At 41.9% G+C, this 27,916-nt stretch overlaps 1 protein-coding gene across 1 annotated transcript in view; it reads left to right on the forward strand.

Moving 5' to 3' along the window:
- Positions 1–27,916, forward strand: part of zgc:194282 (tyrosine-protein kinase Srms) — a 94,204-nt gene that overhangs the window by 54,035 nt on the left and 12,253 nt on the right. Inside the window, exon 6 of the mRNA XM_034171772.1 lies at positions 17,741–17,922. Within this exon, the coding sequence (XP_034027663.1) occupies positions 17,741–17,922 (182 nt within the window). The remainder of the gene's footprint in view (positions 1–17,740; positions 17,923–27,916) is intronic.

Below are 27,916 nucleotides of genomic sequence, written 5' to 3' on the forward strand. Positions count from 1 at the left end.
TTAGTTTTGTGTCATGTCTGTGATCTGCTTTTTTTTTCTACAAAATTAAACAACTGAATGAACATCCTCCGAGGCCGGTGATTCCATAATTATTGCCAGGGGTTGTAGATTATAACTTAAAAGGTCAAAGGTCACATCCGGGTTCAAAAATGTTTAAAAAGGTCAGATTTCCTAAAAGTGGACTTGAAATGTCTCACAAAACAACTAGAAAGTGATTGGTTTGCCCTGTCGAGAATGTCTTGCTGGTGATAGCATGAAAGGGGGTCAACGCCCTTTGGACCAAACTGACTGTGAGCTAGTTTATGATCTTTTACATGTAACAAGTCACAGAATGGTGGATAACGTTCTCTTATTGAATCAATCTTGCAAAAATCAACAGTTTTAAACCAGTTTCATCAAAGTCCAAGCATTTTCCCCCCAGATGTTGACCCTGCTGTGACCTTTTCATTTATAACCCAAGAACCGATATTTTTTACATGCGCCAAGGATGTAATGAAATCATCTGTGTTTATTTATTATTTGTCTGCCTGTTAGCAGGATTACATCAAAACTACTTCATGGATTTGACAAAATTTTCACCACAGATACGTATTAGACCACCAATGACTGCTTTATATTTTGGAGATGATCTGGATCTGGATTCTGGATCAAGTTTCACTTTATAGAGGCTTTGAATGATTACTTTTAGCAGAATTATGTCAAAACTACAAAACAGATTTTGACAAAATTTTCACCACGGATACATTAGTGTTCAGAATAATAGTAGTGCTATGTGACTAAAAAGATTAATCCAGGTTTTGAGTATATTTCTTATTGTTACATGGGAAACAAGGTACCAGTAGATTCTCACAAATCCAACAAGACCAAGCATTCATGATATGCACACTCTTAAGGCTATGAAATTGGGCTATTAGTAAAAAAAAAAAAAAAAAAGTAGAAAAGGGGGTGTTCACAATAATAGTAGTGTGGCATTCAGTCAGTGAGTTCATCAATTTGTGGAACAAACAGGTGTGAATCAGGTGTCCCCTATTTAAGGATGAAGCCAGCACCTGTTGAACATGCTTTTCCTCTTTGAAAGCCTGAGGAAAATGGGATGTTCAAGACATTGTTCAGAAGAACAGCGTAGTTTGATTAAAAAATTGGAGAGGGAAAACTTATACGGGGGTGCAAAAAATTATAGGCTGTTCATCTACAATGATCTCCAATGCTGTAAAATGGACAAAAAAAAAAAAAAAAAAACAGAGACACGTGGAACAAACGGAAACAACCATCAAATGGATAGAAGAATAACCAGAATGGAAAGGCTCACCCATTGATCAGCTCCAGGATGATCAAAGACAAGTCTGGAGTTACCTGTAAGTGTTTGTGACAGTTAGAAGACACCTGTGTGAAGGTAATTTATTTGCAAGAATCCCCAGCAAAGTCCCTCTGTTAAATAAAAGACATGTGCAGAGAGGTTACAATTTGCCAAAGAACGCATCAACTGGCCTAAAGAGAAATGGAGGAATATTTTGTGGACTGATGGAGTAAAATTGTTCTTTTTGGGTCCAAGGGCCGCAGACAGTTTGTGAGACAACCCCCAAACTCTGAATTCAAGCCACAGTTCACAGTGAAGACAGTGAAGCATGGTGGTGCAAGCATCATGATATGGGCATGTTTCTCCTACTATGGTGTTGGGCCTATATATCGCATACCAGGTATCATGGATCAGTTTGGATATGTCAAAATACTTGAAGAGGTCATGTTGCCTTATGCTGAAGAGGACATGCCCTTGAAATGGGTGTTTCAACAAGACAATGGCCCCAAGCACACTAGTAAACCAGCAAAATCTTGGTTCCAAACCAACAAAATTAATGCCTCACAGATGTGAAGAAATCATGAAAAACTGTGGTTATACAACTAAATACTAGTTTAGTGATTCATAGGATTGCTAAAAAAAAAAAAAAAAAAGCAGTTTGAACATAATAGTTTTTGAGTTTGTAGCATCAACAGCAGATGCTACTGTTATTGTGAACACCCCCTTTTCTACTTTTTTTTACTAATAGCCCAATTTCATAGCCTTAAGAGTGTGCATATCATGAATGCTTGGTCTTGTTGGATTTGTGAGAATCTACTGAATGTACTGGTACCTTGTTTCCCATGTAACAATAAGAAATATACTCAAAACCTGGACTAATCTTTTAGTCACATAGCACTACTATTATTCTGAACACTACTGTATATATACAGGTGCTGGTCATTTACTGAGAATATCATGAAAAAGTTGATTTATTTCAGTAATTCCATTCAAAAAGTGAAACTTGTATATTATATTAATTCATTGCACACAGACTGATACATTTCAAATGTTTCTTTCTTTTAATTTTAATGATTATAACCGACAACTAATGAAAATCCCAAATTCAGTATCTCAGAAAATTAGAATATTACTTGAGACCAATACAAAAAAAAAGGATTTTAGAAATGTTGGGCACCTGAAAAGTAGAACATGAAAAGTATGAGCATGTACAGCACTCAGTACATAGTTGGGACTCTTTTTGCCTGAATTCCAGCAGCAATGCGGCGTGGCATGGAGCCGATCAGTCTGTGGCACTGCTCAGGTGGTATGACAGCCCAGGTTGCTCTGATAGTGGCCTTCAGCTCTTCTACATTGTTGGGTCTGGCGTGTTGCATCTTCCTCTTCACAATACACCATAGATTTTCTACGGGGGTTAAGGTCAGGCGAGTTTGCTGGCCAATTAAGAACAGGGACACCATGGTCCTTAGACCAGGTACTGGTAGCTTTGGTACTGTGGTGCAGGTGCCACGTCCTTTTGGAAAATGAAATCTGCATCTCCATAAAGTTGGTCAGCAGCAGGAAGCAAGAAGTGCTCTACAACTTCCTGGTAGATGGCTGTGTTGACCTTGGACCTCAGAAATCACAGTGGACCAACACCAGCAGAAGACATGGCCCCAACCATCACTGACTGTGTAAAATTTACACTGGACCTCAGGCAACGTGGATTCTGTGCCTCTCCTCTCTTCTCCAGACTCTGGGACCTTGATGTCCAAAGGAAATGCAAAATTTACTTTCATCAGAGACCATAACTTTGGACCACTCAGCAGCAGTCCAGTCCTTTTTGTCTTTAGCCCAGACAAGACGTCAAGTCAGCAGTCTTCCCCGTGATTGTGTCCGCCTACAGAACTAGACTGAGAGACCAGTTAAAAGGCCTTTGCAGGTGTTTTGAGTTAATTAGCTGATTAGAGTGTGACACCAGGTGTCTTCAATATTCAACCTTTTTCACAATATTCTAATTTTCTGAGATACTGAATTTGGGATTTTCATTGGTGTCACTTATAATAGTCAAAATTAACAGAAATAAACACTTGAAATATATCAGTCTGTGTGGAATGAATTAATATAATATACAAGTTTCACTTTTTGAATAGAATTACTGAAATAAATCAACTTTTTTGTGATATTCTAATTATATGACCAGCACCTGTATATGCTAAACTGATTTCTATAACTAATCTAATTTATACATACAGTGGCTGATGAACATATTTTTTAATAAATCTTTTTTCTTGATTTATTCCTCTCATTAAGTGTTCAATCATAATAACAAAGTGTTTGTACACATAATTAATGTTGTTTAATACATTTCTTCTACAAATCTGATCATTTTGTCATTCCTTTAAACAAACTCTTTGTTTTCTTTAGTCCTCTTTCACTCATTCTTTACCACAGTGGCTCAGAGTTGTTGAGTGCTAATTCAGAAAAACCCAAAACCTGTTGAGACACGTTCTGGTTCCAGGTTTGGTTTCAGTGTATTTCATTTCTGGCTTGAGGGTTCAGTCTTCATTCAACTATTCCGTGCAGTAAACCTTTACAGTGATCCCTCGCTATAACGCGGTCCACCTTTCGCGGCCTCGCAGTGTCGCAGATTTTTTTTAGTGCAATTTTGCATGCTTTTTTTTTAACAGTGCATTGTGTTCTGCATCCTTATCAGGCGGGCCGGTCGCAGCACCGGTCGGGATCACCACGATTGCTCTCACTGCCGATGCGCTTACTGAGTCTACGGGCTCGGTAAACGCAGCAGCGGGCCACTCACACCACCCTCCTGTCTGCTGTGCGGAGCTGCACCAAATCTGGCAACAGGTCCAGAGACTACGCTCACTGTTTTGATGTGGATGTTGATCGCAGCCGCAGAGCTCCGTGGCCATGACTTGGATTCTTTGCGGGTCCCGCATCCGTACCTCCGGAGGCAGTTAGCGAAGGGAGAGCATGCGCATTGTGTTCTGTGTGTGTCTGTTTATAATCTTCTCGCCCAGAAGAAAAAAGTGAGTGTTTACACAGGAGAGAAAAGTGAGAAAATGTTCATTCCTGTTTGAGAAAAGTGTATAAAGTGTGTAATGAGGGGTTTTACAGCCTTAAAACATCTATAATAATTGCAAAAAATAGCGCTGACTACTTCGCAGATTTTGCTTATTGCGGGTTATTTTTAGAACGGAACTCCCGCAATAAACGAGGGACCACTGTACATGGAACACTGACAGAAAATCACAAGCTGATGCTACAGAAGGAAATGTGGCGCGCGTGTGGGTGCACCTCGATGGTTGTTATCCAGGGCCCAAGGATGTATATCATTTAACTCCCTTCGGCTGCTCCCTTGGTTTTTGACAGGAACTGTGGTCAGTGTATCACTCGTAAAGCACTTCCGCAACAAGCTGCTCATTTAAACCAAATCACCAGTCGAGCCGCTAGATCTTGTCTGCATCGATTTTCTCTCACTCTGGCCTGACTCTCGGAGGTTATGCCAAGATTTTACTAGTGACGGATCACTTTACGTGGTATGCCACAGCAAATCCAAGGTGGACCTGCATGATGATTTGGCACAGGTTTTACACCGGATGCCCTTCCTGACGCAACTCTACATTACACACATGTGGCTGGAGTGGGGTTTGAACCGGGAACCTTCCACACTGACCCAAGCACACTAACCACTTGTCATCTTCAGGATAGTGGGTCCAAGTGAACAATTTAATGGTAATGGATTAAAAAGACAAGTAGCATATTTATCATGAGGCACAATTTGCAACAACATGCCAAACGTGAAATGTTGGTTTAATTTCACAGTTAATGCCTACTTTAAGTACAGGTTCTATCCTTATATTCATTCAGTCTAACTGAAGCTTGCTGGGATATATTTTTTTAAGTAGTCTAAGAATTCCTCAGCAGTAAATGGCCAGTGTTGTGCAGAGTGTTGTCCTTGAATAAATTTGGCCACATTGTCAAATAGGAATTTTGAAAGCCAATAACTTCTGTTTGCACTCCAATATGCCGTCATGCCAGATGAGATGAAAAACTTGTAATTAAGAGCGACGGCATTTATGTTTGTTATCGTGGGAGTTGGTTAAACCAAAGCGTTTGCAACTTGAGGAAACAACATTTTAGACGACGTACAGGCCTTCGGTCTCATCGGGCAGGATGATGATACTGCAGATGTGTTGAGTGAATAATCCAAAACTGCTAAAGCAACAGAGGCTACATCAACATCTGAAGTAGCAAGATCCAAGATCCAGGACTAAATCCAAAGTAGGACCACTGCAGTGGGTCGATACTGAATATTTGTCTTCCTTTACTGTAAAATGTTTTGCCGTTTGGACTGTTCTTGGGGTGGTCATATGATGCAGCATGTTTTTCCTGGACACAGTATTTTGTGCATTCACAGCAGCAAGGTGGTTCAGAGGTTCACGCACTTGCATCACAGGTCTAGGGTTTGATTCCACTCATGCCCAGTTCCTTTCGATGTGGAGTTTGCATGTTCTCCCCATGTCTGAGGTCAAATCCCACCACCATGAAAAACATGCTCCTTTCTCTGCCTCTGACCAACGCAGCGTCTCATCATCTGGAGTTGAGTACCGGGTGCCAGACTGTGGCTGCCCGCCGCTCCTCGTGCTTGGATTGTGTCTAACTGTAATTAGGATGGTTTAAGACAGATGATGCATTTCATTGTGTGTACATTGATGACAAAGGTTGTTCTTTTTGTACCGTGTTGTTTGTGTAGCGGGGAACTCTTCGACATGGAGCCGTGGGAAAGACCTCGAGAGGAGTTCAAACTCATCAAGAAAACTGGGTGAGGGCCACTTTGGGCAAGTGTGGGAGGCCGAGTGGACCACGGAGAACAGGAGAGTGGCCATAAAGATGCTGAAACAAGGTACAGATCCACGACACAGGATATAGTTTGTGATTTTTACAGATGCATTTAGACTTACTGTGTTTTCTGGACTACAAGTCTTTCTTTTTTTTACTAGTTTGGGAGGTCCTGTGGCCTGCGGCATGACTTATGTACAAAAGTCACATGTTTGTTGTTGTTGTTGTTGTCATTATGGTTGCCGTTATCAAGGGCGTAATTTATAACTAGAAATTGGAGAGGACAAATGCGAGGCCCGCAGGGCTGAAGCCCATAGGGCCGGGGGTCTGGGGGCCGCTTTAGGCCCCCAGAAGCCAACAGTTTCTAGATAAGCTCAGATGCATTCTGAGCATCCAGAACAGTAATTTTAATGTTTTGAGAAGACCATAAAGTGGACACCATTTGACTTATACAATTTGAAACTGTGGATATAAGTACTTTATTCTGAGAATAGCCAGCATTGATTTTATTAACATCCTGGTGTAAATAAGATATCACCACATGTGTAGAACTCAAAAAGAATGATAGGTTGAATTTTCATTAAAAAAAACAACTGTAATGTGGTAAAATGTATTCATAAATATGAAATAACAGGCTCTTAATGATTATTAACTATCACATACTGTATTTTTTCTCAAGATTTGTTTTTGCATAAGTTTGAAAAAACAACAGATCATAAGTTTAGGATAAATTACTTATCATGAATTTAATTTTCGAAGTGGCACTAATGACAACACTCATACTGAACATAATTTCGCTTGCATAGACTGATTTTGGAGATCAAGCAATAATTGCAGATGGGCTTTCTGAGGTTCCAGATAGCTTTTCTGATTTCCTTTTATAACTTTCAGAATTTAGTAAATTAACATATGGTCCATTGATACTTATGTGAAGACACTAGTCCCTAGAGGCAACTATTTTGGTTTCAAATCTCGACAAATGCAGTCCCAGAAAATTCAGAATGTGACATACAAGAAACAGGTGTTGCAAACAAGTCAATGCTGCTAAAAATACAAACTTGCAGAAACAAAGATACTATTCCGACATGGTTTGCACATTAGTCTGGCATAGCATGTTTCAATTACACACATATATGTCAGAAGCTGGAGGGGGGCATACCATATTCTGCTCCCCCTGGTGGAAAAGGTGGGGGGGACATGTCCCCCCCATCCCCCACCAAATTGCACCCATGGCTGTTATTATTACCTCCACCAGCAAAGATGGCAGAGGTTATGTTTTCATCCCTGTTTGTTTGTCTGATTCTGAACGGCCTGGAGCCCACAATTTTTCATATATAGTTATGAGACTTTTACTGAAGATTCATATTGTGATAGGCAAGAACTGATTAAATTTTCAAGGTCATAAGTCAAAGGGTAAAGTCAGGAAAAATCTTGGAAAAATGTAAAAATCCCTCTTTTTAACATTGAACAAATTTTCAAAAATTCATAACTCTGTCAAAAAGATCAAATTTATTTTATATTTGACACCATTATTTAGGATCATGTCCTTTTTTGACTGACAAAGTCTGATCCAGATTACAGATTTTGTGGCCATTTAAATTTAACATTGAAATTGAATGTATATTTTACATTATATCTTAATCAAAAGTGCCCCAATCACTCTCATATTTGAAAGTGAGGTGCATACTGGTACTCACTATCACCTGACAAAGGTTGATCCAGATCTGATCCGGATTGTGGATTTTGTGAACATTTGAATTTAATATTGAAAAGTCCATCTGGTGTACATTCTACATTATATCTCAATCAAAAGTGCCTCAGTCACTCTCATTTGTGAAAGTGAGGTGCAAACTGGCACTCTCGATGAATAGACTAAATTTGATCTGCATCTGATCCTTTTGGTGAATTTAGTGGATATTTGATTTTAACATTGAAAAGCCCTTTTGATCTATATTTTGTATTATATTTTAGTTTATGAAAAGCCACTTCTACCAGGACTTTGACCTTGAACATTTTTTCCAAGGTAAAAATTTGTGGAATTGGAAACTAGTGTTGGCAGAGGTTTGTGCTCTACGAGCACGGAGCTCTACTTATCATCATTATTATTAGTATTATTAAAAGTACACTTACCATTTCACAAAGACTCCAATTAAATTGGAAAAAAAAATCAAGTGGACTCACATCTTAAATGTAGATTTTCCAACTCTGTGAATCAGCAAGCCATGTCCATCTGTTTCAAATATTATTAATATGTTCTCCTTCACACATTTATTTGTCCCTCTGACTTATTTTGGTAAAATAAAAATTCTTATGTTAAGTAACAGCACATGCTGCAGTGTGCACATGTGCTATACCGAGTTCCTGTCTGATATATTTTTAAAAATAATTTTGGATTGAGCAAGAAGGTGTTTGACCGCTGCCTTTGTCGTCCTCCAGAGGACACAAGCAGGACGAGTTTGTGAAGGAGGTGCATGCGCTGAAGAGCCTCCATCACCCGAAGCTGATCCAGCTGCTGGCAATGTGCTCCAGAGGAGAACCAGTCTACATCGTCACCGAGCTCATGACCAAAGGAAGCCTCAAGTCCTACCTCGCCTGTGAGTCCTCGCACACGTGTCCAAAAGTATCCAGACACAGCATAAATAAATGACTCTGCTATAACTTTTTTTGCATCAGTGGGTTGACTTTTGGTTTACAGTACTTGTGCTTTGTCCTGTTATTAAGAGGAGAGCAGTAATTGGACAAACTTGTATCATAATTATAGTACTATGACGTAAATAGTTTGCAGTCAGTTTGTAAACTGAAAAGAGCCTGACTGATGTGGATTCTTTTGGGAGGAGCTGATTCTAATTTTTGGGAAACCACTTGCCTCTTCTTGTTGTTGTAAAACGCCAACTCTGATTGAAAATGAATGACAGCTGGTTGCATGGACTCTGTCGCTTGTAACTAAGGTGACCAACCTTTTGGGATTTGGGCACCACTACGGTTCTGGTGCTGCTCGATCTCAGTGCTGCATTTGATACCATGGATCATCATATTGTACTTGATGGGCTGGAAAATCATTTTCGGATTACTGGGAGTCTCCTTGCATGGTTGACATCATACTTGACTAGTCATTCTCACTGTGTTTTGTATAGTAACACTATCTCTAACCTTAGTGACATGAAATTTGCGGTTCCACAGGGGTCCGTCTTAGGCCCCCTGCTTTTCTCCCTTTATATAGCACCCCTTGGGCACATATTGCGGTATTTTGGGATTACCTTTCACTGCTATGCTGATGATACTCAGTTTATACATGCCGATAACTGCCGGTAATCTCATTCACATAAAATCATTAAAAGATTGCCTTGCATCAGTGAGAATTTGGATGTCTAGAAACTTCCAACTTTTAAACTCTGATAAGACTGAAATGATGGTTCTTGGTCCAGTGAGACATCGGCATCAATTTGACTAGTTAACGCTTGGCCTAGGCTCATGTGTCATACATTACACTGACAAAGTGAGGAACCTTGGGGTCATTTTTGATCCTACATTGTCCTTTGACCTCCACATTAGAAATATTATGACTGTTTTATTCCACCTGCGAAATATAGCGAAGATTTGTCCCATCCTGTCTCTGGCTGATGCTGAGACCCTGATCCATGTGCTTATCTCTTCCAGATTGGGCTTATGCATTGTTCTATTTTCTAGTTTACCGCAGTCTAGCATTATAGGGCTCTCCAATTGGTTCAAAATGCTGAAGCCAGACTTTTGACACGAATCAGAAAGTTCGACCACATTGCACCCATTTTGACATCCCTTCACTGGCTTCCTGTCCCAGTGAGATCAGATTTTAAGGTTCTGCTACTAGTCTATAAAATTGTTCATGGACTGGCATCTCCCTACCTAGCTGACCTAATTAAACCTTACGTACCGGCCCGGGCTTTGCATTCTCACGGCGCAGGACTACTTTGTGTCCCTAGGGTGAATAAGAAGTCTGCAGGTCATAGAGCTTTCATGCCCCTGTTCTGTGGAATGATCTCCCTGCATCAATAAAACAGTCAGATTCTGTGGAGACTTTCAAGTCCAGACTTAAGACGCACTTATTTTCCCTTTCGTATGGCTAGCATACTGGTACAGTATAGTTCTACGCTTTTTACTCTTTTAATTCATTTTATTAGGAAACGGAGCGTGCCACAGCCTCAACTTTACCTAAATTCTGGGTCTTTTAGTGAAGCTTATGGCTAGTGGCTAGCAATCACCTTAGTATTTCCTGTTTTTCTTGCTGACAAATTATACTGTATTTCTTGTCTTTCTGATGCCTAATTCTGTTTTTTTCTCTGTTTAAGGTGCAGCTCCATCCAGAGATAGGTGTGGTATTTGTGCTGGAGACCCTCCTGTCCTGTGCACCAACAGCATTTCTTGTATATTTGCTTTGTGAATTGTTCTGTAATTTATGTCTGTAGCATGACCCAAGCAGAGGGTCACCCCTTTGAGTCTGGTCTACTTGAGATTTCTTCCTCATAGGGAGTTTTTCCTTACCACTACTGCTCTGGAGGTTAGTAAGGTTAGACTTTACTTGTGTGAAGCACCTTGAGGCAACTCTGTTGTGATTTGGCGATATATAAATGAAAATAAATTGAAATTGAATTGAACCAACAGGTGATGAGGGTCCCAGCCATGCTTGACAGCATTATAAACAGTGTTGTCAGAGAGCCTCTGCTGCACAAATTATGTAATGACTAAGTTTTTGGTTGTTTGTTTGTTTTGTTTTTTTGTTTTTTGTTTTTTTGCTGCTACTGACATAACCTTTCATGAATATGTCAGTATCAGCTGATACTTTCATGAAAGGGTCATATCGGCCAACACTATCTGCCAACTGTTATATCAGTCGGGGGTCTCGAACTGAATCCAGAGACTTAATTAGAGTCGGGGATCCTTCCTCTGTTTGGATTCCGCTGCAGTCATCCTCACTTCTAGTTCGATGATGGCACACTCACAGTGATACTACAGGACATGTTTTTCATGGTCTTCAAAACATCCTGGATTGTTTTTGACAGCAGAGCACGAGATCGAAGAGTTGGTTTTCACCCTCTGGATACAGAACAGTTTCTGGCCTTTTTGTCGTCCCCCCATTATGTCGTTGCTTACTGTGGGCAAATTTTTCACTGCACGTGCAAGTCCTGCATCTGTAATGGAAGCTGCACAAACATGGCTGGAAGGAGGAGGAATTCAGGAATGTTTTTGTGTACAATAAAGCTCTTATGTCATAAACTATTATATTAATAATTAATTATATGCACACATGCGCACACACACACACCACACAGGCTCTATGAGCAATGGAAGGAGGGAGGGCGAGGATTAGTGAGTGTCATATATATATATATATATATATATATGGAGGGTAGGCTGAAAAGTTCTAAGGCTCCCCATGAAGGAGTAATGCATTAACTGCATTATAGTGAGCGTATATATCATCTTCAACCGCTTATCCGCGAGCGGGTCGCGGGGGCAGCAGCTCCAGCAGCAGACCCCAGACTTCCATTTCTTGGGCCACATTAACCACCTCTGACTGGGGGATCCCGAGGCATTCCCAGGCCAGTGTAGAGATATAATCTCTCCACCTAGTCCTAGGTCGTCCCCGGGGTCTCCTCCTAGCCGGACATGCCTGGAACACCTCCCTCGGGAGGTGCCCAGGGTGCATCCTTACCAGATGCCTGAACCACCTCAGCTGACTTCTTTCAATGTGAAGGAGCTCCCCACGAATGGCCGAGCTTCTCACCTTATCTCTAAGGGAGACACCAGCCACCCTCCTAAGGAAGCCCATTTTGGCTGCTTGTACCTGCGACGTAGTTCTTTTGGTCATGACCCAACCCTCATGACCATAGGTGAGAGTAGGAATGAAGATTGAGCAGTAGATCGAGAGCTTCACCTTTTGGGTCAGCTCCCTTTTCGTCACAACAGTACGGTAGAGCAAATGCAACACCACCCCTGCTGCACCGATTCTCCGGCCAATCTCACGCTCCATTGTCCTCTCATTCGTGAACAAGACCATGAGGTACTTGATCTCCTTCACTTGGAGCAAGACCTCATTCCCTACCCGGAGTAGGCAATCCATCGGTTTCCTGCTGAGAACCATGGCCTCAGATTTAGAGGTGCTGATCCTCATCCCAGTCGCTTCACACTCGGCTGTGAACCGATCCTGTGAGTGTTGGAGGTCAGAGACCGATGAAGCCATCAGGACCACATCATCTGCAAAAAAGCAGTGATGAGACCCTGAGCTCACCAAACTGGAAACCCTCCTCCCCTGACTACGCCTTGATATCCTGTCCATGAATATCAAAAACAGGATTGGTGACAAAGCGCAGCCCTGGCAGAGCCCAACCCCCCATCGGAAACAAGTCTGATTTACTACCGAGCACCTGAACACAGCTCTCGCTGTGTGAGTACAGAGATTGGATGGTCCTGAGAATGGACCCCCTCACTCCATAACCTGCAGCACCTCCCACAGTATATCCCAGGGTACCCGATCATACATTTTCTCCAAGTCCACAAAACACATGTAGACTGGATGGGGTGCTCCCAGGCACCCTCCAGGATCCTTGTGAGAGCGACGAGCTGGTCAGTTGTTCCATGACCAGGACGGAACCCGCATTGTTCCTCTTCAAGCAGAGGATCGACTATCGGCCAAATCCTCCTTTCCAACACCCTGGGGTAGACTTTACCAGCGAGGATAAGTTGTGTGATGCCCCAGTAATTGGCACACACTCTCTGGTCCCCCTTTTTAAATATGAGGACCAACACCCCAGTTTGCCACTCCTTAGGCACTGTCCCAGCCCTCACTGCAATGTTGAAGAGACGTCTCATCCTAGACAGTCCCTCCATACCTAGAGCCTTCAGAATTCTGGATGGATCTCATCAACCCCCGGGGCTTTGCCAAGGTGGAGTTGTTTTACTACCTCAGTGACTTCCACCAGGGAAATTGATGATGATTCCCCATCAGCTTCCAGCTCTGCCCCTACTATAGAGGGCGCTATGGTCTGATGCAGGACTTCCTCAAAGTGTTCCTTCCAGGACATAAGTGATTCAGTCTTGGAGGTGATCTGAAAAAAAAATTGGAACTGAGATCCAGAAGACACATCACAGCATTGATTAGTTCAAAAGGTTATTCCGCCCACCCCAAATCTGAGTTGTGTAAATGGATTACATTTGGAAAAATTAAAAAGAGCACATGTAGAAATGTCACTATTACTATTGTAAGGTTAGATTTGGTTGTTTTTACTCACAGATGCGTTTAAGGCACATGAGTAGTTTAAGAACCTTTGGAAATTTGGCCATCTGCTGCTAACTTCTATTTTTACATTTGAGCTGTGATAACTGGTGTAGGTTTGTCCTTTTTTAAAGGACATGTCGCACCAAAATCATAACAATTTAGATTTAGGCTTTTAGTAAACATCCGATGATCCACTGGGATTACTTTGTGCACTTCCATGACCGGTTTCAAAGTATACGGCATTCGCAACAAACAGCTATGGAGACATCCAAAAACAAAGCACTCGTGAGTACTCGGGTGTTTCAATTGAAGTCGCAACTAGAAGCATCCCAGTGTGTGCTTCAGTGGAATGCAGCTGATAACGTTAAGAACGGAGGCACGGGCCAAAGTTCATGTAAGTGTGATGTCGTGTTATGATGACTTGTTTTTAAGTGATCACTGTTAATTTTGCTGCAGTCATGGTAAAAGCTGCAGCTCCAAGAAAGTTTCTGTGCAACTGCAGCCACGAGTCACAAACACAGCCTGTCGGTAACAATCTCTGCTCCAGGATCAGTTTTGTGCACGATTAATTATGAGTGTTGTCAATAAAATCTAAAAAAATACATCTGCTGCCAGGGAAAAACAAGCATCTCATCAGCTGCACAGTGCACATGCGCACGCGCGCGCACGCACACACGCACACACACAGCGAGCTTCTCAGCACACACACATTCCAGCTTCAAATTTACACTCTCAAAGTTAAAAAAAAAGATAGAAATCTCGCCACAAAACACAAAAGGGGTAACATTCTGAACATGCCAGACGCACTGTCGTTTTGTGGATTAATTTCCAAATGTAAACTTCACCCAATCAAAGAAGCACGCACGCGTGAGATCGCAGAGGCTCCAGCTCTGCCTCTCTCTCGACCGTGGCATGTAAAATAACATCCATGAACTCCTGGAAATAATGTATTCTGACTTTTTCCAATGTAACAAATCCATCTGTGTGTCCAGGCAGTCTGTTAAAAACAGTGTCAGATATCTGTTATGGATTGGATGCGGGTTTGAAGCCCGACCCAAAGTTTGACCGGATCCAAACGCAACAGAAGCAGAGAAGGAGAAGTGAATAACTGAGATTTAATAACACACAGTGAGCAGAATAAATTATAATGTCAAATGGTCTGTGGAGTGGAGGACACGGCCCGCTCCAGGCAGTTGAACAACAGGAAGCCACAGCGTCAATTGGACCAGGAGAAGAGCCGGCACCAGGTGACCGCGACGGAGCTGAGTCTCTGAGGAGGTGTGCTGTCTGACGGCAGACCTCAAGGATTCCTCAGCAATTTCTCCTCTTCACCAGAGACATAATCGTCAACCACGAGTCGGCTTCAGCATCCATGTAACATCATCAGATCTCAAAATGTCAAGATATCAAGATGTCAAGTCTCTGGCCATGAACAACTGCATAATCAGGCTTTAAATGCAGCAGCTCCTGATCAGGTGGAAACGAGCTGCAGGTGTGGTTCCTGATCAGGAGAAAACAAGCTGCACGTGAGGTCTCCAGATGCTCAGCCACCTGGTGGGAAACACAGAAAACACAGCCAGCCAAACAGCCCAGTCCATGACAATATCTCCACGTCCATGTACACATCAGCTTCAGTAACCAGCATCCACACAAACAGTGCATCACTTTCAGCTCCAAAATCCGACACTCTGAAAAAGTTAAGAGTTTCGGGGTGAAGCAGGTTGTCTTCTCTCAGTAAATCTGAGCCATCACTTTCGAACAGCAGCTCAGAAGCTTTGTTTTTGGACAGAGCAGGTTAGTTTCCCTCTGTCTGTCAGTCATTGGGATGCTTCTGTTTTGCTAATAAGGACATCACACAAAAAATGCCGAGAATTGAAATGTTTTCCGGAAATGCACCTGCTAACGCTCAGAGTGCGAGGAATAAAATACATCAGAGAGCACTAATTATTAGCACGTGTGCAGAGACACTTACAGTCATGAGTACTTTTATGTTGTCTTACTAACTGGGATGTTAAAAACGTGACATGACCTTTAAAGAATACCCACCTTTCACACTGTCTGCTGGGGGTGTGGGCTTTAGAGTATCTATAGGCCCTCTGTGTATGTGAGCAGGTAACCCTCTGCTGCCACTTCATCCATAAACACAGGTGGAACTGGTTCCACTGGCAGCCGCCCGTGTTCACACTGTAACGTGACGTCCACCAGACATCACAAAGGCGACGGTTGCCTCACCCCATGAGTCGTTCCTTCCATTCACATTCTTTTCTCTTTGTTTTATCTTTTGCAGGATGTCCCAGAAATGTGCACGGTGTTTGGGTTGTTTTTGTTTGTTTGTTTGTTTTTTAATCAAACTGAGGTTTTTGATTTTCTGAGTTCAGAAGTCTTTTATTTTTCCTTTTTTTATGGAGCAGCTGGTTCATTTAGTCACGCCTCTCTGTGACGGGTTCATTTTTGATTTGATGAGGCCTGGCTTCGCTGGATCAGCAACTTTTCAGCAACAAAGGCAAGATAAAATCAGTACTCAATTTTTTTATCATTAAATTCGGGGAGAAGCAAACAGCTGGCAGTCAAAGAGCTTGACAGCAGCCTGTCCCGTTACTTTTGGACCTTTGCACATTGGACACTGGACAAAGTCTTGAGTTCAAACTGTTTATATGTAAATCCCGCCTCCTTGCTCACTCTGATTATTTTGTCAGCATTTAACTCCATTACTGTGGCATCAAGAACAACTCCCAAATACTTATGGACCCCACTTTGAATTTTGAAGAATCCATCAGAAACTCAACATAACATCAGTGTCACTTCAAAAATGAGAAAATGCTTCCTGATTCTGACATGCAGACGTATGGTTTTACTTATTATGGGGGGGGGGGGGGCCCTTACTTCAAACATTTTCTGCCTCGGTATTTAAAGCGAGTGACGTTAAACCCGAATGGAATTCTAATCTGTGTTGTGGCAGCGAAGAAACATTCTGACACATTACAGGAGCAACGAGGCTCCAGTCGGATATTTTTCAAAACCGCTGATCTGCGTCTTTATCTGCATTCTGCAGAGAATTAGCAGCACAACTGGAGTGAGACGTTTCTGCACTGAAAGCCACAAAAACAAGACAGAATTATTTTCCACAAGGCATTCCTCTACAGAGGCCACAACAAAGTCACATTTTACAAAATAAACCCTTATTTAGGAATTTCATTAGTAAAAGAAGACCCTTCGGCTGCTCCCTTGTTTACACTCAGCGTCGCCACAGCAGGTCCGAGGTGGATCTGCATACTGAATTGGCACAAGTTTTACATCAGATGCCCTTCCTGACGCAACTCCACATTGCATGGAGAAATATGTCAGGGGTGGGGTTTGAACCGGGAACCTTCAGCACTGAAACCAAGCCCACCAACTTCTTGGCCCCCACACGTGCAGGAATTTCATTAAATTCTTTAAATTTAAACTGATGCAGTGTTTAGTACTTTTGGGTCACATCAAAAAGGTTCTGAGTTCAGGTTTGCGTGATTTTCCCATGTTTTCCCTCCCACCATCAGGAATGTGCACATTAGGTCTTCGTGGATCCGGAATCTCTTCAGGAAAGGAATCCAGATGCTAACCCACTGCGTGAGTCTGAGTGAAAGGGAGCAGCTCAAAAACAAACTAAACAAATCATTTTAACTAAAATGCTGCATTTACTAAAACATGTATTTGAAGTTCCCACAGTTAACTTATTTTTTGAACTATGTGTCACAGCAGAGGATGAGAAGCATCCATCCAGAAATGCATCAGGAAGGGGGAAAAATATAAGTCACACCAGTTTATAAGTCAGATTTATTTTTTAAACATGATGCTGCCACTTCATGCAACTAGAAGCAAACTGAATTTAATCTGTGCATTATTTATTTAAATTGAAAACACTGCATTAGCAAGCAGAAGCTAACAAGCTAGTTCATGTTATGCGGTACAAGGCACAAAACATGAGTAAACTACTACTTGCCAGCAGTGAACAGACAGCCATAGTTGAGGTAAACGTTTAAATAAACGTTTGAAAACCCAGTGCACTATTTCTTTATTATGCAGCACTTTGTTAGATAGCAGATGTTAATGAGCTAATTAATGTTAAAAGTGTTCCGTTTGCACCCACATTTGATTTGGCACAAGTTTTAACCCCGGGATACCCTTCCTGACACAGCTCCAAATCTACACTGAGATGGGCCTGAACCAAGGACCTTCTGTTTTGGAAGCAACAACAAATAACAATGATGTAAAAGTTTTTCAAAGTATCAGATTAAAAAAAAAAAATAGCTGTGTAGTAGTAAAAGTCAAACCAGCTGACTGTGTGGATGTTGAGTCTGTGTTTTTGTTTTTAGCTGCTGAGGGTCAGGTGCTGACGTCGGCTCACCTCATCTACATGGGCAGTCAGGTCGCAGAGGGGATGGCTTACCTGGAGGACAGGAACATCGTGCACAGAGACCTGGCTGCCCGGAACATCCTGGTGGGAGACGATCTGGTCTGCAAGGTGGCGGACTTTGGACTGGCTCGGATTATAAAGGTCAGGGCGGCATCTACACGTCATGGCAAAAACTCTCATGAGGTGGTTTTTCAGGCAATTCAATAAAGTGTAATTTTCTGCTATTATAGGTCACATGGACAACGTTAAACATTATAAGAGATGATGTTACAGTGATATTGCATTTTTTTTTTATTTTTCTTACATTGAAATGACTACTTAGTGGGCCTCACCCTTCCATTGAAGTGTCTGTAATTACAGTTCTTACAGGAGAAGAAAACCCAGCACCGGGATTCAATAACTCAGTGGAAATGATGTCATGCTGCAAACAGGTTTTTAATCAACATTCTGAAATAAACTTTTGTGCAAATTTCAAATGGAAACCCCACCAATGTCAGAGAATCTGTTGGGGGCACCTGAAAATGTGCAAATGAAAAGGCGAGGTTAATGCAAATCAAAAAACAGTGGGCAGGGTTAGTGCAAATGAAAGAAAATCAGTGGCCAGTGTGAGTGCAAATAACTATGGTTAGTAAAAAAAAACAGAGTATGGGATTAGTGCAAACGAGTGACAAACAAACAGAGGGCGGGGTTTGTGCAAATAAAACAACAGTGGGTGGGTATAGTGCAAATGAGAAAATCAGTGGCCGGCGTGAGTGCAAATAACTATGGTTAGTACAAATAAAACAGAGTATGGGATTAGTGCGAACGAATGACAAACAGTGGGTGGGGTTTGTGCAAATAAAGCAACAGTGGGCGGGGTTTGTGCAAATGAAAGAAAATCAGTGGCCAGCATGAGTGCAAATAACTACAGTTAGCACAAATAAAACAGAGTAAGGGATTACTGACACAGTCACCCAGCAGGCCGACTGGGTGACTGTGAGGAGGAAGCGTAGCCCTAAACAGAAGCCCCGTATACACCGCCAACCCGTTCACATCTCTACCCGTTTTTCCCCACTCGGCGACACACCCGCTGAGGATCAAGCTCTGGTTATTGGCGACTCTGTTTTGAGAAATGTGAAGTTAGCGACACCAGCAACCATAGTCAATTGTCTTCCGGGGGCCAGAGCAGGCGACATTGAAGGATATTTGAAACTGCTGGCTAAGGCTAAGTGTAAATTTGGTAAGATTGTAATTCACGTCGGCAGTAATGACACCCGGTTACGCCAATCGGAGGTCACTAAAATTAATATTGAATCGGTGTGTAACTTTACAAAAACAATGTCGGACTCTGTAGTTTTCTCTGGGCCCCTCCCCAATCGGACCGGGAGTGACATGTTTAGCCGCATGTTCTCCTTGAATTGCTGGCTGTCTGAGTGGTGTCCAAAAAATGAGGTGGGCTTCATAGATAATTGGCAAAGCTTCTGGGGAAAACCTGGTCTTGTTAGGAGAGACGGCATCCATCCCACTTTGGATGGAGCAGCTCTCATTTCTAGAATCTGGCCAATTTTCTTAAATCCTCCAAACTGTGACTATCCAGGGTTGGGGACCAGGAAGCAGAGTTGTAGTCTTACACACCTCTCTGCAGCTTCTCTCCCCCTGCCATCCCCTCATTACCCCATCCCCGTAGAGACGGTGCCTGCTCCCAGACCACCAATAACCAGTAAAAATCTATTTAATCATAAAAATTCAAAAGAAAAAATAATATAGCACCTTCAACTGCACCACAGACTAAAACAGTGAAATGTGGTCTATTAAACAATAGATCTCTCTCTTCTAAGTCCCTGTTAGTAAATGATATAAAAATGGATCAACATATTGATTTATTCTGCCTTACAGAAACCTGGTTACAGCAGGATGAATATGTTAGTTTAAATGAGTCAACACCCCCGAGTCACACTAACTGCCAGAATGCTCGTAGCACGGGCCAAGGCGGAGGATTAGCAGCAATCTTCCACTCCAGCTTATTAATTAATCAAAAACCCAGACAGAGCTTTAATTCATTTGAAAGCTTGTCTCTTAGTCTTGTCCATCCAAATTGGAAGTCCCAAAAACCAGTTTTATTTGTTGTTATCTATCGTCCTCCTGGTCGTTACTGTGAGTTTCTCTGTGAATTTTCGGACCTTTTGTCTGACTTAGTGCTTAGCTCAGATAATCAATCAATCAACTTTTTTCTTATATAGCGCCAAATCACAACAAACAGTTGCCCCAAGGCGCTCCATATTGCAAGGCAAGGCCATACAATAACCATGAAAAACCCCAACGGTCAAAACGACCCCCTATGAGCAAGCACTTGGCCACAGTGGGAAGGAAAAACTCCCTTTAACAGGAAGAAACCTCCAGCAGAACCAGGCTCAGGGAGGGGCAGTCTTCTGCTGAGACTGGTTGGGGCTGAGGGAAAGAACCAGGAAAAAGACATGCCGAGAAGGGGGGCAGAGATCGATCACTAATGATTAAATGCAGAGTGATGCATACGGAGCAAAAAAAGAAAGAAACAGTGCATCATGGGAACCCCCCCACAGTCTACGTCTAAAGCAACATAACCAAGGGATGGTCCAGGGTCACCCGATCCAGCCCTAACTATAAGCCTTAGCGAAAAGGAAAGTTTTAAGCCTAATCTTAAAAGTAGAGAGGGTATCTGTCTCCCTGATCTGAATTGGGAGCTGGTTCCACAGGAGAGGAGCCTGAAAGCTGAAGGCTCTGCCTCCCATTCTACTCTTACAAACCCTAGGAACTACAAGTAAGCCCGCAGTCTGAGAGCGAAGCGCTCTAATGGGGTAATATGGTACTACGAGGTCCCTAAGACAGGATGGGACCTGATTATTCAAAACCTTATAAGTAAGAAGAAGAATTTTAAATTCTATTCTAGAATTAACAGGAAGCCAATGAAGAGAGGCCAACACGGGTGAGATATGCTCTCTCCTGCTAGTCCCCGTCAGTACTCTAGCTGCAGCATTCTGAACCAACTGAAGGCTTTTTAGGGAACTTTTAGGACAACCTGATAATAATGAATTACAATAGTCCAGCCTAGAGGAAATAAATGCATGAATTAGTTTTTCAGCATCACTCTGAGACAAGACCTTTCTGATTTTAGAGATATTGCGTAAATGCAAAAGGCAGTCCTACATATTTGTTTAATATGCGCTTTGAATGACATATCCTGATCAAAAATAACTCCAAGATTTCTCACAGTATTACTAGAGATCAGGGAAATGCCATCCAGAGTAACGATCTGGTTAGACACCATGCTTCTAAGATTTGTGGGGCCAAGTACAATAACTTCAGTTTTATCTGAGTTTAAAAGCAGGAAATTAGAGGTCATCCATGTCTTTATGTCTGTAAGACAATCCTGCAGTTTAGCTAATTGGTGTGTATCCTCTGGCTTCATGGATAGATAAAGCTGGGTATCATCTGCGTAACAATGAAAATTTAAGCAATACCGTCTAATAATACTGCCCAAGGGAAGCATGTATAAAGTGAATAAAATTGGTCCTAGCACAGAACCTTGTGGAACTCCATAATTAACTTTAGTCTGTGAAGAAGATTCCCCATTTACATGAACAAACTGTAATCTATTAGACAAATATGATTCAAACCACCGCAGCGCAGTGCCTTTAATACCTATGACATGCTCTAATCTCTGTAATAAAATTTTATGGTCAACAGTATCAAAAGCAGCACTGGGGTCCAACAGAACAAGCACAGAGATAAGTCCACTGTCCGAAGCCATAAGAAGATCATTTGTAACCTTCACTAATGCTGTTTCTGTACTATGATGAATTCTAAACCTGACTGAAACTCTTCAAATAGACCATTCCTCTGCAGGTGATCAGTTAGCTGTTTTACAACTACCCTCTCAAGAATCTTTGAGAGAAAAGGAAGGTTGGAGATTGGCCTATAATTAGCTAAGATAGCTGGGTCAAGTGATGGCTTTTTAAGTAATGGTTTAATTACTGCCACCTTAAAGGCCTGTGGTACATAACCAACTAACAAAGATAGATTGATCATATTTAAGATTGAAGCATTAAATAATGGTAGGACTTCCTTGAGCAGCCTGGCAGGAATGGGGTCTAATAAGCATGTTGATGGTTTGGATGAAGTAACTAATGAAAATAACTCAGACAGAACAATCGGAGAGAAAGAGTCTAACCAATACCGGCATCACTGAAAGCAGCCAAAGATAACGATACATCTTTGGGATGGTTATGAGTAATTTTTCCTCTAATAGTCAAAATTTTGTTAGCAAAGAAAGTCATGAAGTCATCACTAGTTAAAGTTAATGGAATACTCAGCTCAATAGAGCTCTGACTCTTTGTCAGCCTGGCTACAGTGCTGAAAAGAAACCTGGGGTTGTTCTTATTTTCTTCAATTAGTGATGAGTAGAAAGATGTCCTAGCTTCACGGAGGGCTTTCTTATAGAGCAACAAACTCTTTTTCCAGGCTAAGTGAAGATCTTCTAAATTAGTGAGACGCCATTTCCTCTCCAACTTACGGGTTATCTGCTTTAAGCTACGAGTTTGTGAGTTATACCACGGAGTCAGACACTTCTGATTTAAAGCTCTCTTTTTCAGAGGAGCTACAGCATCCAAAGTTGTCTTCAATGAGGATGTAAACTATTGACGAGATACTCTAGCTCCCTTACAGAGTTTAGGTAGCTACTCTGCTCTGTGTTGGTATATGACATTAGAGAACATAAAGAAGGAATCATATCCTTAAACCTAGTTACAGCGCTTTCTGAAAGACTTCTAGTGTAATGAAACTTATTCCCCACTGGACGGTAGTCCATCAGGGTAAATGTAAATGTTATTAAAAATCGTCAGACAGAAGGGAGTTTTCAGGGAATACTGTTAAGTCCTCTATTTCCATACCATAAGTCAGAACAAGATCCAAAATATGATTAAAGTGGTGGGTGGACTCATTTACTTTTTGAGCAAAGCCGATAGAGTCTAATAATAGATTAAATGCAGTGTTGAGGCTGTCATTCTCAGCATCTGTGTGGATGTTAAAATCGCCCACTATAATTATCTTATCTGAGCTAAGCACTAAGTCAGACAAAAGGTCTGAAAATTCACAGAGAAACTCACAGTAACGACCAGGTGGACGATAGATAATAACAAATAAAACTGGTTTTTGGGACTTCCAATTTGGATGGACAAGACTAAGAGACAAGCTTTCAAATGAATTAAAGCTCTGTCTAGGTTTTTGATTAATTAATAAGCTGGAATGGAAGATTGCTGCTAATAAGCTAAGCTAAGATAAGATAATTATAGTGGGCGATTTTAACATCCACACAGATGCTGAGAATGACAGCCTCAACACTGCATTTAATCTATTGTTAGACTAGATTGGCTTTGCTCAAAATGTAAATGAGTCCACCCACCACTTTAATCATACCTTAGATCTTGTTCTGAATTATGGTATGGAAATTGAAGACTTAACAGTATTCCCTGAAAACCCCCTTCTGTCTGATCATTTCTTAATAACATTTACATTTACTCTGATGGACTACCCAGCAGTGGGGAATAAGTTTCATTACAGTAGAAGTCTTTCAGAAAGCGCTGTAACTAGGTTTAAGGATATGATTCCTTCTTTATGTTCTCCAATGCCATATACCAACACAGGGCAGAGTAGCTACCTAAGCTCTGTGAGTGAGATAGATTATCTCGTCAATAGTTTTATATCCTCATTGAGGACAACTTTGGATGCTGTAGCTCCTCTGAAAAAGAGAGCCTTAAATCAGAAGTGCCTGACTCCGTGGTATAACTCACAAACTCGCAGCTTAAAGCAGATAACCTGTACGTTGGAGAGGAAATGGTGTCTCACTAATTTAGAAGATCTTCACTTAGCCTGGAAAAAGAGTCTGTTGCTCTATAAAAAAGCCCTCCGTAAAGCTAGGACATCTTACTACTCATCACTAATTGAAGAAAATAAGAACAACCCCAGGTTTCTTTTCAGCACTGTAGCCAGGCTTACAAAGAGTCAGAGCTCTATTGAGCCGAGTATTCCTTTAACTTTAACTAGTAATGACTTCATGACTTTCTTTGCTAATAAAATTTTAACTATTAGAGAAAAATTACTCATAACCATCCCAAAGACATATTGTTCTCTTTGGCTGCTTTCAGTGATGCCGGTATTTGGTTAGACTCTTTCTCTCTGATTGTTCTGTCTGAGTTATTTTCATTAGTTACTTCCTCCAAACCATCAACATGTCTATTAGACCCCATTCCTACCAGGCTGCTCAAGGAAGCCCTACCATTATTTAATGCTTCGATCTTAAATATGATCAATCTGTCTTTATTAGTTGGCTATGTACCAAAGGCTTTTAAGGTGGCAGTAATTAAACCATTACTTAAAAAGCCATCACTTGACCCAGCTATCTTAGCTAATTATAGGCCAATCTCCAACCTTCCTTTTCTCTCAAAAATTCTTGAAAGGGTAGTTGTAAAACAGCTAACTGATCATCTGCAGAGGAATGGTCCATTTGAAGAGTTTCAGTCAGGGTTTAGAATTCATCATAGTACAGAAACAGCATTAGTGAAGGTTACAAATGATCTTCTTATGGCCTCAGACAGTGGACTCATCTCTGTGCTTGTTCTGTTAGACCTCAGTGCTGCTTTTGATACTGTTGACCATAAAATTTTATTACAGAGATTAGAGCATGCCATAGGTATTAAAGGCACTGCGCTGCGGTGGTTTGAATCATATTTATCTAATAGATTACAATTTGTTCATGTAAATGGGGAATCTTCGTCACAGACTAAAGTTAATTATGGAGTTCCACAAGGTTCTGTGCTAGGACCAATTTTATTCACTTTATACATGCTTCCCTTAGGCAGTATTATTAGACAGCATTGCTTAAATTTTCATTGTTACGCAGATGATACTCAGCTTTATCTATCCATGAAGCCAGAGGACACACACCAATTAGCTAAACTGCAGGATTGTCTTACAGACATAAAGACATGGATGACCTCTAATTTCCTGCTTTTAAACTCAGATAAAACTGAAGTTATTGTACTTGGCCCCACAAATCTTAGAAACATGGTGTCTAACCAGATCCTTACTCTGGATGGCATTACCCTGACCTCTAGTAATACTGTGAGAAATCTTGGAGTCATTTTTGATCAGGATATGTCATTCAATGCGCATATTAACAAATATGTAGGACTGTTTTTTTGCATTTGCGCAATATCTCTAAAATTAGAAAGGTCTTGTCTCAGAGTGATGCTGAAAAACTAATTCATGCATTTAATTCCTCTAGGCTGGACTATTGTAATTCATTATTATTAGGTTGTCCTAAAAGTTCCCTGAAAAGCCTTCAGTTAATTCAAAATGCTGCAGCTAGAGTACTGACAGGGACTAGAAGGAGAGAGTATATCTCACCCATATAGGCCTCTCTTTATTGGCTTCCTGTTAATTCTAGAATAGAATTTAAAATTCTTCTTCTTACTTATAAGGTTTTGAATAATCAGGTCCCATCTTATCTTAGGGACCTCATAGTACCATATCACCCCAATAGAGCGCTTCGCTGTCAGACTGCACGCTTACTTGTAGTTCCTAGGGTTTGTAAGAGTAGAATGGGAGGCAGAGCCTTCAGCTTTCAGGCTCCTCTCCTCTGGAACCAGCTCCCAATTCAGATCAGGGAGACAGACACCCTCTCTACTTTTAAGATTAGGCTTAAAACTTTCCTTTTTGCTAAAGCTTATAGTTAGGGCTGGATCAGGTGACCCTGAACCATCCCTTAGTTATGCTGCTATAGACTTAGACTGCTGGGGGGTTCCCATGATGCACTGAGTGTTTCTTTCTCTTTTTGCTCTGTATGCACCACTCTGCATTTAATCATTAGTGATTGATCTCTGCTCCCCTCCACAGCATGTCTTTTTCCTGGTTCTCTCCCTCAGCCCCAACCAGTCACAGCAGAAGGACTGCCCCTCCCTGAGCCTGGTTCTGCTGGAGGTTTCTTACTGTTAAAAGGGAGTTTTTCCTTCCCACTGTCGCCAAGTGCTTGCTCACAGGGGGTCGTTTTGACAGTTGGGGTTTTTCTGTAATTATTGTATGCTTTGCCTTACAATATGAAGCGCCTTGGGGCAACTGTTTGTTGTGATTTGGCGCTATATAAATAAAATTGATTTGATTTGATTTGATTAGTGCAAACAAATGGCAAACAGTGGGCTGGGTTTGTGCAAATAAAACAACAGTGGGTGGGTATAGTGCAAATGAGAAAATCAGTGGCTGGCGTGAGTGCAAATAACTATGGTTAGTACAAATAAAACAGAGGGTGGAATTAGTGCGAACGAATGACAAACAGTGGGTGGGGTTTGTGCAAATAAGCAACAGTGGGCGGGGTTTGTGCAATGAAAGAAAATCAGTGGCCAGCATGAGTGCAAATAACTACAGTTAGCACAAATAAAACAGAGTATGGGATTAGTGCAAACGAATGGCAAACAGTGGGCTGGGTTTGTGCAAATAAACAACAGTGGGCGGGTATAATGCAAATGAGAAAATCAGTGGCCGGTGTGAGTGCAAATAACTATGTTTAGTACAAATAAAACAGAGGGTGGGATTAGTGTAAAAGCGTGAAAAACAGTAGGCGGGGTTTGTTCAAAAGAGAACCAAAACAGTGGGCGGGGTTTGTGCAAAAGAGTGGGTGGGGTTTGTGCAAAAGAGAGCAAAGAGTGGGTGGAGTTTGTGGTTAGCACGGTGGCTTAGTGTTTATTTACGGTCTCTCTTCCTTTCTCTTGCCCTGACGAAGGCAGCGTTTGTACATCTAGAGTTGGTCCTCAGGTGCCTGACTGTGGCTTTACACTGCCCCTAGTGGTTGGATTGTATCTAAGTGTAATTGCGGAGAGTTAAATGCAGAGGGGGAAGCACGGTGGCTTAGTGGTTAGAACTGTTACCTCACAGCAAGAAGGTCACAGGTGAGAATTGATCCCATGAACCTTTCTGTGTGGAGTGTGCATGTTCTCCCCATGTTTGTGTGGGTTTCCTCCGGGTGCTCCGACTTCCTCCCAGATCCAAAAAATGCAGGTTAGGTGGATTGGAAACTATAATTGTCCATAGGTGTGCGTTGCAGGTGTTTTGTTTGTCTATATGTGGCCTTGTGACTGACTGGCGTCCTTCCAGGTTGTACACCGCGTCATGCCCTATGACTGCTGCCCTAACGTGACCTTTAATTGGAGTAAGGGCTTGAAGATGAGTGAGTGAGTAATGCAGAGAGGACAAATTTTGTTGCATATATGTACAATGGCAGTAATAGCTGCGTTTCTACGTATAATGTGGAGTTGCATCAGGAAGGGCATCCGGACTCCTGCATGGAGTCCAGGGGACGTCCAAGACAGAGCTGGCCTTCCTAATCACTTTGTCAAGTCTCCTCTTCTCAGCACTTGTGCTGCTCAGCAGACCCACTCTGTAAAAAATGGCTGATGCCACTACAGAGGTCAAAGAAGGTCTTCAGGAGCGCCCCCTGCAGTCCAAGGACCTGAGTCGCCTCAGCAGGTAGAGGTCTGCTCTGGCTTTCTTACTAAATGCAGTAGTTGTTGTTGGACCAGTCCAGTTTATTGTTTAGGTGAACACCAGGTACTTTGTAAGAGTCCACTCTCAGTATCCGTTCCCTGGATCTTCACCAGTGTCAGTGGGAAAGCACCTGTGGAAATCTACCACTAGCTCTTTGGTTTTCTCCGCACTGATCTGGAGGCGGTTCCACTGACACCAATCCACAAAGTCCTGGGTCACCACTCTGTACTCTCTGTTATCCTCATCAGGGATGAGACCGGTGATCAGAGAACATTTGCAGGTGACACTTGACAGAGTTGCACATGAACTCTGCACTGTAGAGAGGGAAGAGAAAGGAGCCAAGATCCACCTCAGATTTGCTGTGGCAACCATGAGTGCAAACAAGGGAGCAGCCGAAGGGACTTCTGATATGTACCAATGACAATAAAGGTCGCTTGGTCTTCTTCTTCTAAAAGAAAGCAAAACAGTGGGTGGAGTTTGCGCAAATAGAAAGTTGCAGACTGTAGCTAGGCCGCTCAGTAGAATGTACGCACCTACCAAGTCCTATGGATTTTTTTCAAACTGATGAAAATACCACAAAATTTTT

Source organism: Thalassophryne amazonica, chromosome 6, assembly GCF_902500255.1.
Source record: "Thalassophryne amazonica chromosome 6, fThaAma1.1, whole genome shotgun sequence".
Taxonomy (NCBI): Eukaryota; Metazoa; Chordata; class Actinopteri; order Batrachoidiformes; family Batrachoididae; genus Thalassophryne; species Thalassophryne amazonica.